At 42.0% G+C, this 16,263-nt stretch overlaps 1 protein-coding gene and 1 long non-coding RNA gene across 2 annotated transcripts in view; both read left to right on the top strand.

Moving 5' to 3' along the window:
* LOC125787359 (uncharacterized) overlaps positions 1 to 16,263 on the top strand; it is a 759,343-nt gene that overhangs the window by 619,367 nt on the left and 123,713 nt on the right. The gene's annotated exons all lie outside the window — the stretch shown is intronic.
* Positions 1 to 16,263, top strand: part of suclg2 (succinate-CoA ligase GDP-forming subunit beta) — a 164,558-nt gene that overhangs the window by 25,199 nt on the left and 123,096 nt on the right. Inside the window, exon 2 of the mRNA XM_022682374.2 lies at positions 13,280 to 13,421. Coding sequence (XP_022538095.1) covers positions 13,280 to 13,421 — 142 coding nt within the window. The remainder of the gene's footprint in view (positions 1 to 13,279; positions 13,422 to 16,263) is intronic.

Here is a 16,263-nt window from a genome sequence, read left to right as displayed (position 1 = left end):
AAGAGCAAGAGACAGCACGAGTGAGTGAGAGAGGGAGAGACAGCACGAGTGAGCGAGTGAGAGAGACAGCGCGAGTGAGAGAGGCCGTGCGAGTGAGCGAGAGACAGCGCAAGTGAGCGAGAGAGAGCGCGAGAGAGGTAGAGACAGCGCGAGTGAGCAAGAGAGGGAGAGACAGCATGAGTGAGCGAGAGAGAGAGACAGCGCGAGTGAGCGAGAGAGGGAGAGACAGCACGAGTGAGCGAGTGAGAGAGACAGCACGAGTGAGCGAGTGAGAGAGACAGCGCGAGTGAGCGAGAGACAGCGCGAGTGAGAGAGACAGCGCGAGTGAGAGAGGCTGTGCGAGTGAGCGAGAGACAGCGCAAGTGAGCGAGAGACAGCGCGAGAGAGGTAGAGACAGCGCGAGTGAGCAAGAGAGGGAGAGAAAGCGGGAGTGAGCAAGAGAGGGAGATACAGCACAAGTGAGCGAGAGGGGACAGCGTGAGCAAGCGAGAGATAAAGCTAGAGAGAGAGCAAGAGACAGCGTGAGTGAGCAAGAGAGGGAGAGACAGCACAAGTGAGCGAGAGGGGACAGCGTGAGCAAGCGAGAGATAAAGCTAGAGAGAGAGCAAGAGACAGCGTGAGTGAGCAAGAGAGGGAGAGACAGCACAAGTGAGCAAGAGACTGTGCGAGTAAACGAGAAAGGGAGACAGCGTCTGAAGAAACGAAGAGAGGGAGCGCAAGAGGGGGAGTCAGCGCATGTGAGCGAGGGAGAGAGCGAGAGACAATGTGAGTGAGCAAACTAGAGAGTTCTGTGTGCGCCACAGTACCTCACTTATTGTTTTTGCACATTTCATGCAAAGTATCGAAAATATGCACCAATTTTTATTTATTTATACTTTTTTTTTTTTTTTTTTTTTTTTTAGACTTTTCGGTACATTTTAATCAGTGCTTTTTTTGGCATCAAATTTTGATATTCTTGCCCTAGTGGTCAACCAGCCTGTCAATCAGTGGTGGGCCTACCTTTTCAGAATCCACTATTTCAGCAGCACCATGCTCATCCACATGCTGCTACTTCTGGTTTTGTTACTTAATAAATGTTGCACATATCAGTCTAAAATTTGATAATTTATTGGTTCGAGAAACCTTAGGAATAGCATTGCAATCTGACACTTCTTTCGGTGTGTGTGTGTATCGAGTGTGTGTGTGGCGCTGTGACTATATTCATTAGTTTCCATTTACTGGTGTGTATGTCACTGTTTAATGGGATCTTTCTGCGGAGTGCTGATGAAGATAATTGCAGCTGAAGCGGGGGTCTCAGGGGGGAGACGCTGCGAGTTTCTCCCCGGGTTACTGCGCCTCTCCTGGGGCCCGAGCCTCCCACAACTCCCCCTGCAGCTCCGTCTCCAGCCCCGTCCTCCTTTCATCAACTAACAACCTTTATCCTGCCTTTATCGTCCCGCACCACCGCCTAAATTTAGCGCCGGAGCAGCGCTGTGTGTTTACTGCTGCTGATGTGAGCCAGGAGGTTGCCGTCGCGTTCCTTCAGCAGTGCGCAGGTCTAATTAATGAAGGTAGGCGGAGCCCGGGGGCTGAGTGACAGTGCTGAAGCTCAGAGGACGTGTGGTGTATGGTTTAGAATGCCTGTCTTTGGAAAAGAGCTGTCAAAACAAAACAGCATCACATTATTAGATATGATCATGTGATCATAATATCTTTTTTTTTTATATAATATCTTATTTACTCAATGTCTGAGTACTTTACTTATACTTCTTTTACAGTTACGATTCTGCTGATATGCATTATGTTATATGCCTTATTTTTTCCAATTCCCAAATTATGACTTTTAAAACGATATGTGCCTAAATAGCGCAATATCGATCCTAAAATGATACCATGGCAAAAATGTAAAACATCAGAAATTAATGAAAAAATAGAAAAATATTGAATATTGAGTACAGAATTAGGAGTGGGCGATATGGCTCTAAAATAATATCACGATATTTCATGGTATTTTCACGATAACGATACTTTTGGCGATATGACAAAACACTGAATTAGATTTTTTTTATTTTTTATTATTGCATGCAATATTATATGGCTAATTGAGATATTTCAAAATAATAATTTGATCAGATTTGTAACAGAAGTCAATGATCCAGAATGTCATGATACTAATAATGCACTCCAAATATCTCCATATATCCAGGATTAAAGTAAAATAAATGATACTGGACAGATATAATCTGTATCTAGTAGATATATAACGGGAAAGGAGAACAGTGTGAATTTTTAATTAGCTAAAAACGGCAAAAAAAATGTACTTTGATGTGATAATTAGGGGTGGGTGATATGGCACGATATTTCAGGGTATAATATCGTTTATGATATTCAAAATTTTTGGCAATATTGTCACGTACAATACGATATGTCACACCTCTATATAGAATTTTGAATGAACCATTGTTTTTTTGTGTTTGCAGTGTGATATTTACTCTTCATTTTAGGTGCTTTATTTTTTGCACAATAAGCACTTAAAATCCTGTAATTTTCCCAAAAATCAACACTGTGCCTTTTTATCTGGTGTGCCTTACATATAAATTTTACTGGTCAGGTATTAAGTAGCAGTAAAGTCACTCCTGTAAAGAGAACTAGTGGCATAGGTTTCTATAATCCATTTTCTTTACTCTTAAAAAGTTCTGGTCATATAGGTGACTATAAACTGTAATTTTATAGTTTTACAGTTCATTATTATTATTTTTTAGCTTGCCTTTGCTATGCTTTAACTGCTATTTACATGGTTTTTTTTTTTTTTTTTTTTTACACCCGAGCAGATGTTCCTAATAAAAAACTTAAGGAATTATCATGAAAAACATGAAATCTACAAAAAATGTTGCTTGTCGCATGCTTAGTGCTGTAAAGAAGCGCATATCGACGGGTAGAATAACTCGACAGAACACCGGTTCCCCCGAGCATAGCTGATTCACACAGCGTCTCTCCTGCTAACCGTAATAAACACTGCTGGGAAAAGTTCAGCTGCGCTGCCATGGAGAACAAAACTTTTTTTTTTTTATTCTATAATTTTTTACTCAGTAACAGGGATTTTTCCAGTAAAGTAGTGAAGTAAATTACTTGTGTCAAAATGTACTTGAGTAAAAGTAAAATGACCTATTTTAAAAACTACTTTAAAAATGACAAATTACTGATAAAATCTACTCAATTACAGTAACTTGAGTAAATGTAATTAGTTACATTTAGTTACATTTCCACCTCTGCTCCTGTATAACACTAAAGTACAGCGTTACACAGGAGTTTCAGTAAAGTAATTTCTCCAGCAATAAGGCTGGAGCAGTATTAGCATTAGCCGCTAAGTGCAGAGCTAGCACTTTCTCCATTCAGAGGTGAGTATATCGGACTGTAGCCTGCATGTTTACCGCGTTAGAACAAACCGCTAGCTGAAGAGCTAGAATGGTGCACACTTTTCTGGCTAGGAACCTGTAAATTTGCAGTGTTGTACTCTCATTTCTTTAGCTTTATTTTTTCTAAATCTACTTTCTTAAAGGTTCACTCTTACTCTACTTTCCCAGTTTCAATTTTACCCTCGTCTTTCTCTCCGACACGTATTCTTTTCTACATCTTCTACGACCGGTACATTTCCTTTTTTCAAATCCTGTGTGATTTAAGGGAGATTTGTCAGCTATTCAGCTGTGGAATCTAATTGCTGCTCATCGTGTAGAAATCCCTGCCTCTAATTCTGTCTGGCGGAAAGAACTGAGCCGTTCTCCAAGAGCCCTTTTTTTATTTTGTTTATTTATTTTTTTGGCTTATATTCTCCTGAATTTTTTTCGTGTAACGTGGCATTTTTCTGCCGTTCTTCTCAGCGGCTTCCTTTGTTATGAAGGTGCAGACGAATCGCCTGCTTTCAGACGGCGCTTTATTGAATTTATTTTAAAGAAAGAAAATGGTGAAGAACAGTAATTCCAGACTGTTCCACACAGTCATAACGATTACGCGGACGCTGGGAGTCTTCGTCACTGTATAGAAAAGGCTTTATCTGTACGGATTACCAGGGTAAATATTGTTGTGCGGCTAGAGATGCAGTGTGAGAGATGGCAACAGCCGTTAAGTAGGGCATCAGCAACCTTTGTGTAGTGAAGCAGTTGGGTTTATGTGTGTGAGGAGGCTTTTAGTGCCAACTGTCCTGCCTGTGAACTCCTTAACGGCCTTCGTGGACGCAGTTTCCATAAGCATTTACCGCTGGTTATTTTTGTGAATGTGAAAAATGCACCAGTTGACAAGAGAAAACACAAGTGTTAGGAGTTCTTTGAATTAAATGAAGCTTTATGTGTGTTTGCATGCAATAATGTCTGCAATATTACAGTTAAATGAGAAGTTTATTGAGAAAAAAAAACTGTATAGTTGAAAGGAGGTTCTAGTATTCTATTTGAGGCGCCTCTTGCTTATATACAAGATAAGAGATACAGTTGGGCATTGAAGTATAGAGGTTCCGCATGGCATCCTGCAGCAAATTTGCTTATAGATGTTGCAGCTGGGACTGTAGATCCTGCTCTACACTTGTAGGATGCTGAAGTTGGCATCATAAATAAGCTAGCTTCATAAATACTGGGTGGTATGACCAGAAATGTATATCACTGTATTTTTTTTAAGATTCTGAAACTTTCACGTTATATCGCAGTATTTTTATCTCCCCCCCCCCCATGACTGGGGTTTTATATTGGTCTGTGATTTGGATTCGATTGTGAGGATCGATTCTGGGCTCATCTGAGCAACGAGAGGAACTTTTCTCTGGGTTGTGGATTGATTGTGAATTTTACTCGGATAAAAACACTCATACAGTGAGGAACAGCAGCAGGAGCTCCTCAGATAAAGTGCTGTTCTCTTTTCTCTTCAGGCAGGGCTGAGTGTTTGGCTTCACGTGTGTTAACTCCAGTGTGTTGGCTTGTTATGCGAGCTGGCTAGCATTAGTTAGCGATTTGTGCCTGTATGCTTCTTTGGTGGTGCTGTTCTACACAGTGTTCCGCAGCATTATGTTCCGCTAGCAGTATGGTGGTGAAATATATGTGAAAAATGAAAAGGTATACCACCCAGCAAGTCCAGTCATGCCAACAGGGCACATTCTCGATGCAAAATGATTTTGCTTGCATTGTAGAGGCATTTCTTGCTGTCAGTGGTTTCTCACCAAGAGGTACACTACCTAAAATTGACCTCTGAGAGCCTTTTTATAGAGCATTAGGAGAAGCACCTCTGTGCCAACTTGTGGTAATACCAAGTGTCTAATCAGAACAGATGGGTAATCGTTTACATGTCTGCCTGACACATACAGGGGTTGGACAATGAAACTGAAACACCTTTCATTTCTGTGTGGGAGGTTTCATCGCTAAATTGGAGCAGCCTGGTGTTAAATCTTCATTAATTGCACATTGCACCAGTAAGAGCAGAGTGTGAAGGTTCAATTAGCAGGGTAAGAGCACGGTTTTACTCAAAATACTGCAATGCACAAAACATTATGGGCGACACACCAGAGTTCAAAAGAGGACAAATTGTTGGTGCACGTCTTGCTGGAGTATCTGTGACCAAGACAGCATGTCTTTGTGATGCATCAAGAGCCACGGTATCCAGGGTAATGTCAGCATGCCACCAAGAAGGACCAACCACATCCAACAGGATTAACTGTGGACGCTGTAAGAGGAAGCTGTCTGAAAGGGATGTTCAGGTGCTAAACCGGATTGTATCCAAAAAACATAAAACCACGGCTGATCAAATCACGGCAAAATTCTAAAACCAGGTGTTTCTAATGGATCCACAGGCTGTAAGACTTTGAGAAATTGAGGTAAAAGCTCACTCAGGAACTTGCGCTTACTATGAACTGAAAGTCTGAAGGACTTCACCTCACTGCTTACCATCTTTATGTCCTTGGACAGGGGCTGTGACCCTCTTGTACTTCATTGTGAAGTGACTGACCCCTGGCTCTGAGCCCAGGCTGTTCACTCACTGGAGTCTGTCTAACGCTGATGCACCGCTCACAGTCACTCGGAGCTGCCACGCCACGTCAGCCAGGTCTTTTTCCCACCGATCTTTACTCAGGATTATGGTAATAGCCTCTTCTGTGGCCTTGTTGTGTGGAACAATTTAAATAGGGATGCACTGAGAGGAAATGCTTAGGAACCACCCAACTCTTGGTCTGTTTGTGACACTTTTGGTATCATGGCTTTTGGTAGCAAGTGAAGGCATCAACTTTATTGCAAACAACTTCTTTGTTCTCCGGCAGCTGATGGCAAGCTGCATGACCGGGATTCAAATTCTGCCTTTTAGATTGCTGGACCACTTGGCTGCCCAATCCCTCAGTTTTACCTAAATGTTCACAAGTTCACATCGGAAGATGCTGAGCTAATCTTGCTGCCAATTACTGGACTTTTACCAATTTTATTTCCGCAAATAAAGGCCCAAAATCATATAAAGTCTTATAAAATCTTATAATCGATTGGACTTCAGAGTCTATTTTGGGTAGCAAGTGTCCAGTTGATGTGTGACGTGTACTGCTTTAGTTTTTCTCCAGAACAGAGATTACTTGGCTAAAGTTGCTACCAAATGTTGGTTCCATGATACGCCAAATTTACTCATTTCTATTGGTGAAAGGCCTAGAGGTCTGTAGCAACTCGGTTTAGGTCAATTGTTCTCTCTTGGGGTTCCCCCCCCCCCCCCCATGACTGGGGTTTTATATTGGTCTGTGATTTGGATTCGATTGTGAGGATCGATTCTGGGCTCGTCTGAGCAACGAGAGGAACTTTTCTCTGGGATGTGGATTGTTTGTGGATTTTACTCGGATAAAAACACTCATACAGTGAGGAACAGCAGCAGGAGCTCCTCAGATAAAGTGCTGTTCTCTATTCTCTTCAGGCAGGGCTGAGTGTTTGGCTTCACGTGTGTTAACTCCAGTGTGTTGGCTTGTTATGCGAGCTGGCTAGCATTAGTTAGCGATTTGTGCCTGTATGCTTCTTTGGTGGTGCTGTTCTACACAGTGTTCCGCAGCATTATGTTCCGCTAGCAGTATGGTGGTGAAATATATGTGAAAAATGAAAAGGTATACCACCCAGCAAGTCCAGTCATGCCAACAGGGCACATTCTCGATGCAAAATGATTTTGCTTGCATTGTAGAGGCATTTCTTGCTGCCAGTGGTTTCTCACCAAGAGGTACACTACCTAAAATTGACCTCTGAGAGCCTTTTTATAGAGCATTAGGAGAAGCACCTCTGTGCCAACTTGTGGTAATACCAAGTGTCTAATCAGAACAGATGGGTAATCGTTTACATGTCTGCCTGACACATACAGGGGTTGGACAATGAAACTGAAACACCTTTCATTTCTGTGTGGGAGGTTTCATCGCTAAATTGGAGCAGCCTGGTGTTAAATCTTCATTAATTGCACATTGCACCAGTAAGAGCAGAGTGTGAAGGTTCAATTAGCAGGGTAAGAGCACGGTTTTACTCAAAATACTGCAATGCACAAAACATTATGGGCGACACACCAGAGTTCAAAAGAGGACAAATTGTTGGTGCACGTCTTGCTGGAGTATCTGTGACCAAGACAGCATGTCTTTGTGATGCATCAAGAGCCACGGTATCCAGGGTAATGTCAGCATGCCACCAAGAAGGACCAACCACATCCAACAGGATTAACTGTGGACGCTGTAAGAGGAAGCTGTCTGAAAGGGATGTTCAGGTGCTAAACCGGATTGTATCCAAAAAACATAAAACCACGGCTGATCAAATCACGGCAAAATTCTAAAACCAGGTGTTTCTAATGGATCCACAGGCTGTAAGACTTTGAGAAATTGAGGTAAAAGCTCACTCAGGAACTTGTGCTTACTATGAACTGAAAGTCTGAAGGACTTCACCTCACTGCTTACCATCTTTATGTCCTTGGACAGGGGCTGTGACCCTCTTGTACTTCATTGTGAAGTGACTGACCCCTGGCTCTGAGCCCAGGCTGTTCACTCACTGGAGTCTGTCTAACGCTGATGCACCGCTCACAGTCAGTCGGAGCTGCCATGCCACGTCAGCCAGGCCTTTTTCCCACCGATCTTTACTCAGGATTATGGTAATAGCCTCTTCTGTGGGCTTGTTGTGTGGAACAATTTAAATAGGGATGCACTGAGAGGAAATGCTTAGGAACCACCCAACTCTTGGTCTGTTTGTGACACTTTTGGTCTCATGGCTTTTGGTAGCAAGTGAAGGCATCAACTTTATTGCAAACAACTTCTTTGTTCTCTGGCAGCTGATGGCAAGCTGCATGACCGGGATTCAAATTCTGCCTTTTAGATTGCTGGACCACTTGGCTGCCCAATCCCTCAGTTTTACCTAAATGTTCACAAGTTCACATCGGAAGATGCTGAGCTAATCTTGCTGCCAATTACTGGACTTTTACCAATTTTATTTCCGCAAATAAAGGCCCAAAATCATATAAAGTCTTATAAAATCTTATAATCGATTGGACTTCAGAGTCTATTTTGGGTAGCAAGTGTCCAGTTGATGTGTGACGTGTACTGCTTTAGTTTTTCTCCAGAACAGAGATTACTTGGCTAAAGTTGCTACCAAATGCTGGTTCCATGATACGCCAAATTTACCCCCCCCCCCATGACTGGGGTTTTATATTGGTCTGTGATTTGGATTCGATTGTGAGGATCGATTCTGGGCTCGTCTGAGCAACGAGAGGAACTTTTCTCTGGGATGTGGATTGTTTGTGGATTTTACTCGGATAAAAACACTCATACAGTGAGGAACAGCAGCAGGAGCTCCTCAGATAAAGTGCTGTTCTCTTTTCTCTTCAGGCAGGGCTGAGTGTTTGGCTTCACGTGTGTTAACTCCAGTGTGTTGGCTTGTTATGCGAGCTGGCTAGCATTAGTTAGCGATTTGTGCCTGTATGCTTCTTTGGTGGTGCTGTTCTACACAGTGTTCCGCAGCATTATGTTCCGCTAGCAGTATGGTGGTGAAATATATGTGAAAAATGAAAAGGTATACCACCCAGCAAGTCCAGTCATGCCAACAGGGCACATTCATGATGCAAAATGATTTTGCTTGCATTGTAGAGGCATTTCTTGCTGTCAGTGGTTTCTCACCAAGAGGTACACTACCTAAAATTACTTGGCTAAAGTTGCTACCAAATGCTGGTTCCATGATACGCCAAATTTACTAATTTCTATTGGTGAAAGGCCTAGAGGTCTGTAGCAACTCGGTTTAGGTCAATTGTTCTCTCTTGGGGTTCTGGCAGCTGATGGCAAGCTGCATGACCAGGATTGAAACCAACGATCTCCCGATCATAGTGGCAGCGCATTAGATTACTGGACCACTTGGTGCCCTGATGCCTCAATTTTGCCTAGATGTTCACAAGTTCACAACAGAAGATGCTAAGCTAATCTTGCTGCCAATTACTGGACTTTTACCAATGTTATGTCTCATCTGGTCTAGTCTAGTCTCGCCCAGTTTTTGTCTGCTGTATTCCATTGTGTTCAGCAGTGTAATGGTGGCCAAAGGCCATGTTTGTCTGACGGCTCTCTCGGAGGCTAAGTGGGGTGGAAGGCCGTCTCTGCGGTTAGTCGCTGATGCAGTGAGGGAGTGGGTGTTGGAGCCAAGCCGACACTCTCTCGCTCATAAATGATGGAGAGATTTCCATCTTTACCCGTCGCACGCACTTACACATACAAGCCAACACACTCCGACTGCGGCCTCGGCACCTCCGCCCGAACCACCCCGTTCCTCACCACCCCGGAGAAAGTTTCACTGTCTAATTCTATTGGTTTTTAAGTGGCTTCTGTAGCAGATCTGCTTCTGGGAGCACCTTGGGGGTTGTTGGATGTGAAGGAAAACACAGAATTATATATAAAGCTGGGTGAAGGCCTGTGAGTGAGGGATGGATGCCGGGGTGGTACAAGACTTCTTGAGTTCCTGAAGGTCTTAAAGAAATCATAACTTTGGAATTGATTGAACTGGTTTCTGTTTGGAGGCCAGAAGGTTCCCATTTCTGGCAGTAATATTCAGCTCTTCAGATATTGTCCTGCTTTTTAAACCCTGATAGTCTTACATAAGTATTAGTAGTAGTGAGCACCATTTTGCTTTGCTTGCGGTTTTGATTATGCGGAAATACGTATGTCTGTATCATGTCTCGTTTTCGGAGACTACTGTGGGGTTCTTAGCCTTTTTCACTGTGTAAGCTCTTCACCAACTGCTTCACCACCTCCTTCATTCTTTTTCCTTTATCTTTGACCTATTGTCTCTCGTTCTCTTCCTCTCACTGTCTCTCTCTTCTTTTTTTTTTTTTTTGTCCGATACTAGCGCTTGCTCTCTTGCCGTCACCCTCTTTTGCTCACTCTTGTCTATTTCTAATCACTCTCTCCTTTTTTCTTAGTTTCTTTCTGTCTTTCTTTTTTTCTCTGACTGTTTTCCTTTCTTTAATGTTCCATCTTCTTCCTTCTTTAGTTCTGATATTCTTTCTTATTTGTCTTCTTTGTGTCTGCCTTTTTTCTTTTTCTTATTTTTCAATTTTTTCCTGTCTCTTGCTTTCATCCTCTTTTGCCTTCTCTCTCTCTCTTTCTTTCTCTCGCTTTTATCCTCTTTTACACTCTTTTCTCTCTTTTTTTTTTTCTCACTTTCACCCTCTGGTACTGTGTTTTTTTTCTTTCTCTCCCATTTTGCGCTCTCTCTCTCTCTCTCTTTCTTACTTTCTGTCTCTTTCTTTTTCTTTTTCTGTCTTTCTCTCACTTTCACATTCTTTCTCAATGTCTCTTTGTCTCTCTCTATGTATCTGTCTTGCTCTCTTTTTTCTCTCACTTTACCTCTCTTTTTCTCTCTCTTTCACTCTCTTACACTCTCTCTCGATGTCTCTCTGTCCTGCTCTGTCGTTTTCTTTCTCTCACATTCACCCTCTTTTGCTCTCTCTCTCTTCTCTTTCTCCCTCTCGCTGCCTCTTTCACTCTCTCTGTCTCTTTCTCTCTCTCTCTCTTTCTTTCTCTCTCTCTCTTTCTCACTCTCTCTCTCTCACTCTCGTTGTCATTTCCTCCAGGGTAGTAATGGCTTTGTTCTCAGTATTTCTTCTTGCTCTGTACTCTCTCTCCCTCTCTCCATCTCTCTCCCTCTCTCTCTCTCTCTCTCTCTCACACACACACCCCGACCCGCGCTCTCTCTGTATAATGAGCTGGACTGACAGCAGTAAAGGAGAAGTCACCTCTCGGTTCTGCTGCTCCTCACTAAAACCCCTCCGATGTCTTTTTAATAGCAGCAACAGCTGGAGTCAATGGCCGTCTCTGCTGCTGAGCACACACTTCTGAGTGCTCACTTCAGAGTGCGCACTTCTACCCCAACACTCCATCTGGCTGCCTCATTACTCCCCGAGGAGGGCGTGAGCACGGACGCCGTGCGCTCCGGAGCCGTTCTGAAGCGCGGCTTTGCCGGGGCGTGGCCTGCCCCGAGGTCTCCGTTGGCTCCTTGTCCTCCGGTCCTGTTCCAGAAGGCTCTTTTTGGCTGCTGTCCGGTGAAGGATAATGGAGGATCGTCTGTTTAATTGCTCAGGAAGGAGCCGTATAAGAGTGCTCAATGTCTCGTTTAATTGCGGGTCATAAGGAGCGGTGATAAATAGTTAGCAGTGGCGTTTTATTCTCTGCACAGATACAGCCAAAGACTGTGGATGCAGTATGTATTTAATGTGCTTTATATAGAGAGTGGATATTAGTATAAATACCCACAAATGGAATGCTGCGGTATTCCTCCCTTATCCGAATGGGATTAGTTTCTCAGGGGGGTCCTGGGGTAGTTTTCTCTTTTATGGGGGGTTCTCTGTGATTTTATTCCCGTCTGAAACGACCATGAATGTCATTTTTTCCTCGTCCTCGGAGAAAAAAAATTACAGGCTGAATTACCTACTGTTTTTTGCTGAACTCTTTCGCTGGTCCTCAGGTAATTTTAGTCCCGTCTATGAGCACATCTCTGAGTTTCGTCACCTTTTTGCGTTTAATACAATAGGGATTTGCCGTGAACCGTAGTTACACTTTACTAGGGGTGTAAATCACAAGATTCATTCCGATACGATACGATTATTTTAGTCAACGATACGATAATGTATATGTAATAATGTAATATTAATATTTTTTGATGAAATGACACAAAATCATACATATGCGCGCTGTGGGCGCACCTATGTTCATCAGAGTGATTTTGGTGACAGCCCACCACGTGGTGACAGTTAGGCATGCCACATTCCCAGCCATTAGGAGACCAATCAGGGCAAATTACGTACCAATGTATTCGTCTAAGGGTGGACTATTGGTTTAAAAAATAGGTGTCAATCACTTTTGTGACGCTGGAGAAAGGCTATGACCTGATTTGTTTGGACACCCCTGAACACCATTGTGATCCAGCGCTCACGTTATTGGTTCAAAAGATGATCACTCAAGAAAAGTAGCTGTTTGTGGACCAATATAAACCACATAATCTAAAAGAGGACATCCTTAGCTTTGTATTCACGTACAACTTTACGTGAAAACACGGGGTGTTTAGAATTTTGACGCTTTTAAGCATTCTACTTTACGTAGTCAGAACGGGCCTGCAAGGGGGCGCTTCTGCAGTGAAAAACACATGCATCGATGTTCTTACGTCAAATCGATGCATCGTATCGTTCATAGTTTGCATCGATGCATCGATACAGATCGATGTATTGTTACAGCACTACACTTTACCATACTAACATGAGCTCATTTCACTAAATGCAATCAAATTCTCACCGCAGTAATAATAAAAAATATAGTTGAAGGCTTTACCTGGGCATTGTTCCATTGATAGCAATTTTCCACTGATGTGGAACCGGTACAGTTTTGTTTTTTTTTAACCTAATTTTGAATCTTTTGCCGCATTTCCACCAAAATAAGTAAGTTCCAGAACCAACAATATTTTGTTCAGAGTGGGAACCAAAAACTTATAGGTTCTATAGCGTGAACTGTGCAACGGCCTCAACTGATGACATATAATGTGAGATTTTGATGGTTCCTCTAAAACTGGTGGAACACTGGCTGGTTCACTGAAAAGCATCACAGTTCTTATAAGCCTGAAGAGTTTATTTTTCAAAATAAGGAAAGGACAAACGCCCTATTTTACTCTTGATTATACGAACACTAGAAGATACTCCAGATGAGGAGGTGACTAGTTCCTGTGGCATAGTGGATAACACCACTACCTTCCCCAACCTAGGCATCAATACTGGAATAATTGAGTGTTTGTGTTTGTGTGTTTGCTTGCAGGTGGTCAAGGTGAGCCCCAGAAGATGGCTGAACCTTCAGGAGTATCAGAGCAAGAAGCTGATGCAGGACAGCGGAGTGACGGTCCAGCGCTTCTTCGTGGCCGACACCGCTGACGAAGCCCTGCAGGCTGCAAAGAGGCTCAGTAAGTCGTACCAACAAGCTAATGCTGAACAGGATAGTGCTCAGTCATGGCATCTACGTCCAACACAAAAAAAAATCCAACACATATCCACCAACACACAAATGTGATGTATTGGTTTCAGTCTTAAATGCTTCCTCGATCCGAATTGGTTTCCAATAGAGACTGTAAAAAAAGATGGACGCCGTGTCGCCGTTCCCATTCATTCAATTAAAATGAAGCCAAAATCTTCCTCCATGTTGGCGATCCTGAAACCCGAGTCTGCGCAGTAGAGACCAGAGGAGGGAGAAAGACTGTGGAGAGCAGCCTACTTATTTAAATAACCCCGCCCCTGAGGGCTGCCTCGAGGTCACAGGCTGCAGAGTGGGCGCAGCGGAGCTGACGGTCTGTTATTGGTCCCACCCATAACCAGCCCTTTTACAATAACCACACCTTTTTGAATAGAGCTGAATAGCGTTTTAAAAAATGAATTCTGTGGGGATATAAAACTGTGACAATATAAGCAGAGGTTACACTAGCTGCTGCATTTAAATAATGGAGGTAGAATTGCAGTATATTAGAAAAAAACGTGATTGAAAGTTGTTCTGTTTTGCCATTGAAACCTATGGGAATGGGTGGGGTTACACGGCTTTCTGAAACCAAACAGCAGGGGGCGCCCGACCTGTGGTGGCTTCACTTTTGAGAGACGATGCTCTGTCCAGCTATACACAGTCTATGGTTTCCAAGTGTCCAAGAGTTTCCAACTTTGATTGTTTTCGCCTTGATTTGGTTTGTTTTCACATGGGTGAAAACATTTAATCTAATTTTAATCCAACCTAATTTTGAACCAAACATAGATTCTGGAGAGAAAGAAAAGTAGATTCTTTAGTCTGATTTGAGAGCCGTTGTGTGCAACTTCCTCTCCTCATGATGTATTCTGTGACATATATTTAGTTCTATTAAAACTGATGCGAACACGGGCTGTAAAGAACTTTAAAGCAACAATGATCCTAGAAGTCTCAACAGAACCAGTTTCTTTGGTCAAAAAGGGATCAAAGACAATTAAGGTTAAATTGAAAAATACTGTTTTTTCATATTATAAAGTGCTCCTAAAATCCTTTCTTTTTTTTTAAAAAATTGACAATGCGCCTTATAATCAGAAACGCCTTATGTATGAATTCTACCAGTCGGGTATTAAGGAGCAGTAAAACCACTCTGCTGAAATACAGCGCTATAAGGGTTAGTTTCAGTGAAGTTTTTTCGTCCCACTAGCTCTGCAGTTAGCGGCTAATGCTAATGCTGTTGCACCCAGCCCAAAAAAAAGGCTAAAAAAGATTTATTTTTGAAGTCGAATGAGCGCTGGATGTTAATCGACACAGATTTCTCTCCTAAAAACTATTTTATTTATTTATTTGGTTGAGTTAAGCGCTTCTGTTTTTTACAGTAAGCTTAGACATTCCAAATCTTTCCAGCAGTAAGGCTGGAGCGTTAGCATTAGCATTAGCATTAACGGCTAACCGTAGCAGCAGTGCTAGCCAGGGATAGGAGCAGGCTACAGGCCGATTAATACTCCCCTCTGATTGGGGAAATAGCGAGCACGGTTAGTGGCTAATGCTAATGCCGCTCCAGCAGTGCTAGCCAGGGTTAGAAGCAGGCTACAGGCTGATGATACTCCCCTCTGAATGGGGAAATAGCAGTTAGCGGCTAATGCTAATACTACTCCAGCCCCGGTGCTGGAGAAACTTCACTGAAACTTCTTTATAACGTTGTACTTCAGCAGAGTGGCTTTACTGGTAAAATTCATACAAGAGGAAAATATCAATCAATCAATCAACCTTTATTTTCTCTCGGGAAGAAACATTAAGGGGTGACCCTCATTTACAATGTTTTCGAGTCTTTATAACATCAAAGGGATTGAACACATTTAATGATAATTTAGAAATAATAAGAAATAAAATAGTTAAAATATAGATAAATAAATAAATAAAAGTACGCATTTTAAATCAACATTAAATAAAAATATATATGTAAAGCAGAAAATTCTAAAATACCATAAAAAAACTAATTTGACATAAAAATAAAAAAAATTATAAAATATAAAATAAGTAAATAGATAATAGTAGAAGTAAAGTAAAATATTAAATATGATAAGTGATTAAATGAGTAATAGAACTAAGAACAGGAATAAAAATACAAAACATTAAAATGAAATAATAAATACAAGTAATAATAAATAAACAAAAAATAAAAACAAATAATAAATAAAAATAAAAATAAAGGTTTAGGGGAGAATTAAAGAATTTTAGGTGTGCCTTATAGTGCGAAAAATATGGTAATGCGGCTTCTGAGGGACTGTGTGCTATCCTGCAATACTCTACATCAATTTAGTCTCAAAATAAATGGTTTATTTAAAATATTTTGTCATTTTCTCCCTCTATGTGAACAGAAACACACACGATTCTGCTCCTTCTTTTCTTTTCTTTTTAAAGATGTTTCTTTTTGTCTCTGTCGCTTTCGTCTGTGTAAAATATTCTCTTTTTTTTCTCTCTCTCTGCTAGAGTACAATGCTCTTTTGCGGGTGTATTGTTCCAAGAGCTCTTATTGAATGCTCTCTCTCTCTCTCACACACACACACACAAAAACACACACACACACCCACACACTGAAACAATGTTTAATTCAGTGCTTCTTTGCTGGTTCTTGGATGAGCTTATTCACCTTTCTGGAGGGCTGTTTTGAGGGCCAGCACAGTTGTTTGATTTCCTGGCAGCGGCCTGGGAGAGTGTGATGCGGCCTTTGCACACTCACCAGAGACCTGGAGTCGTCCTTATGAAGTCTTTGTGTACCTTGTTTTTTTTTTCTTATC

Source organism: Astyanax mexicanus, chromosome 24, assembly GCF_023375975.1.
Source record: "Astyanax mexicanus isolate ESR-SI-001 chromosome 24, AstMex3_surface, whole genome shotgun sequence".
Taxonomy (NCBI): domain Eukaryota; kingdom Metazoa; phylum Chordata; class Actinopteri; order Characiformes; family Acestrorhamphidae; genus Astyanax; species Astyanax mexicanus.
This window is presented reverse-complemented; position numbering and strand designations above follow the sequence as displayed.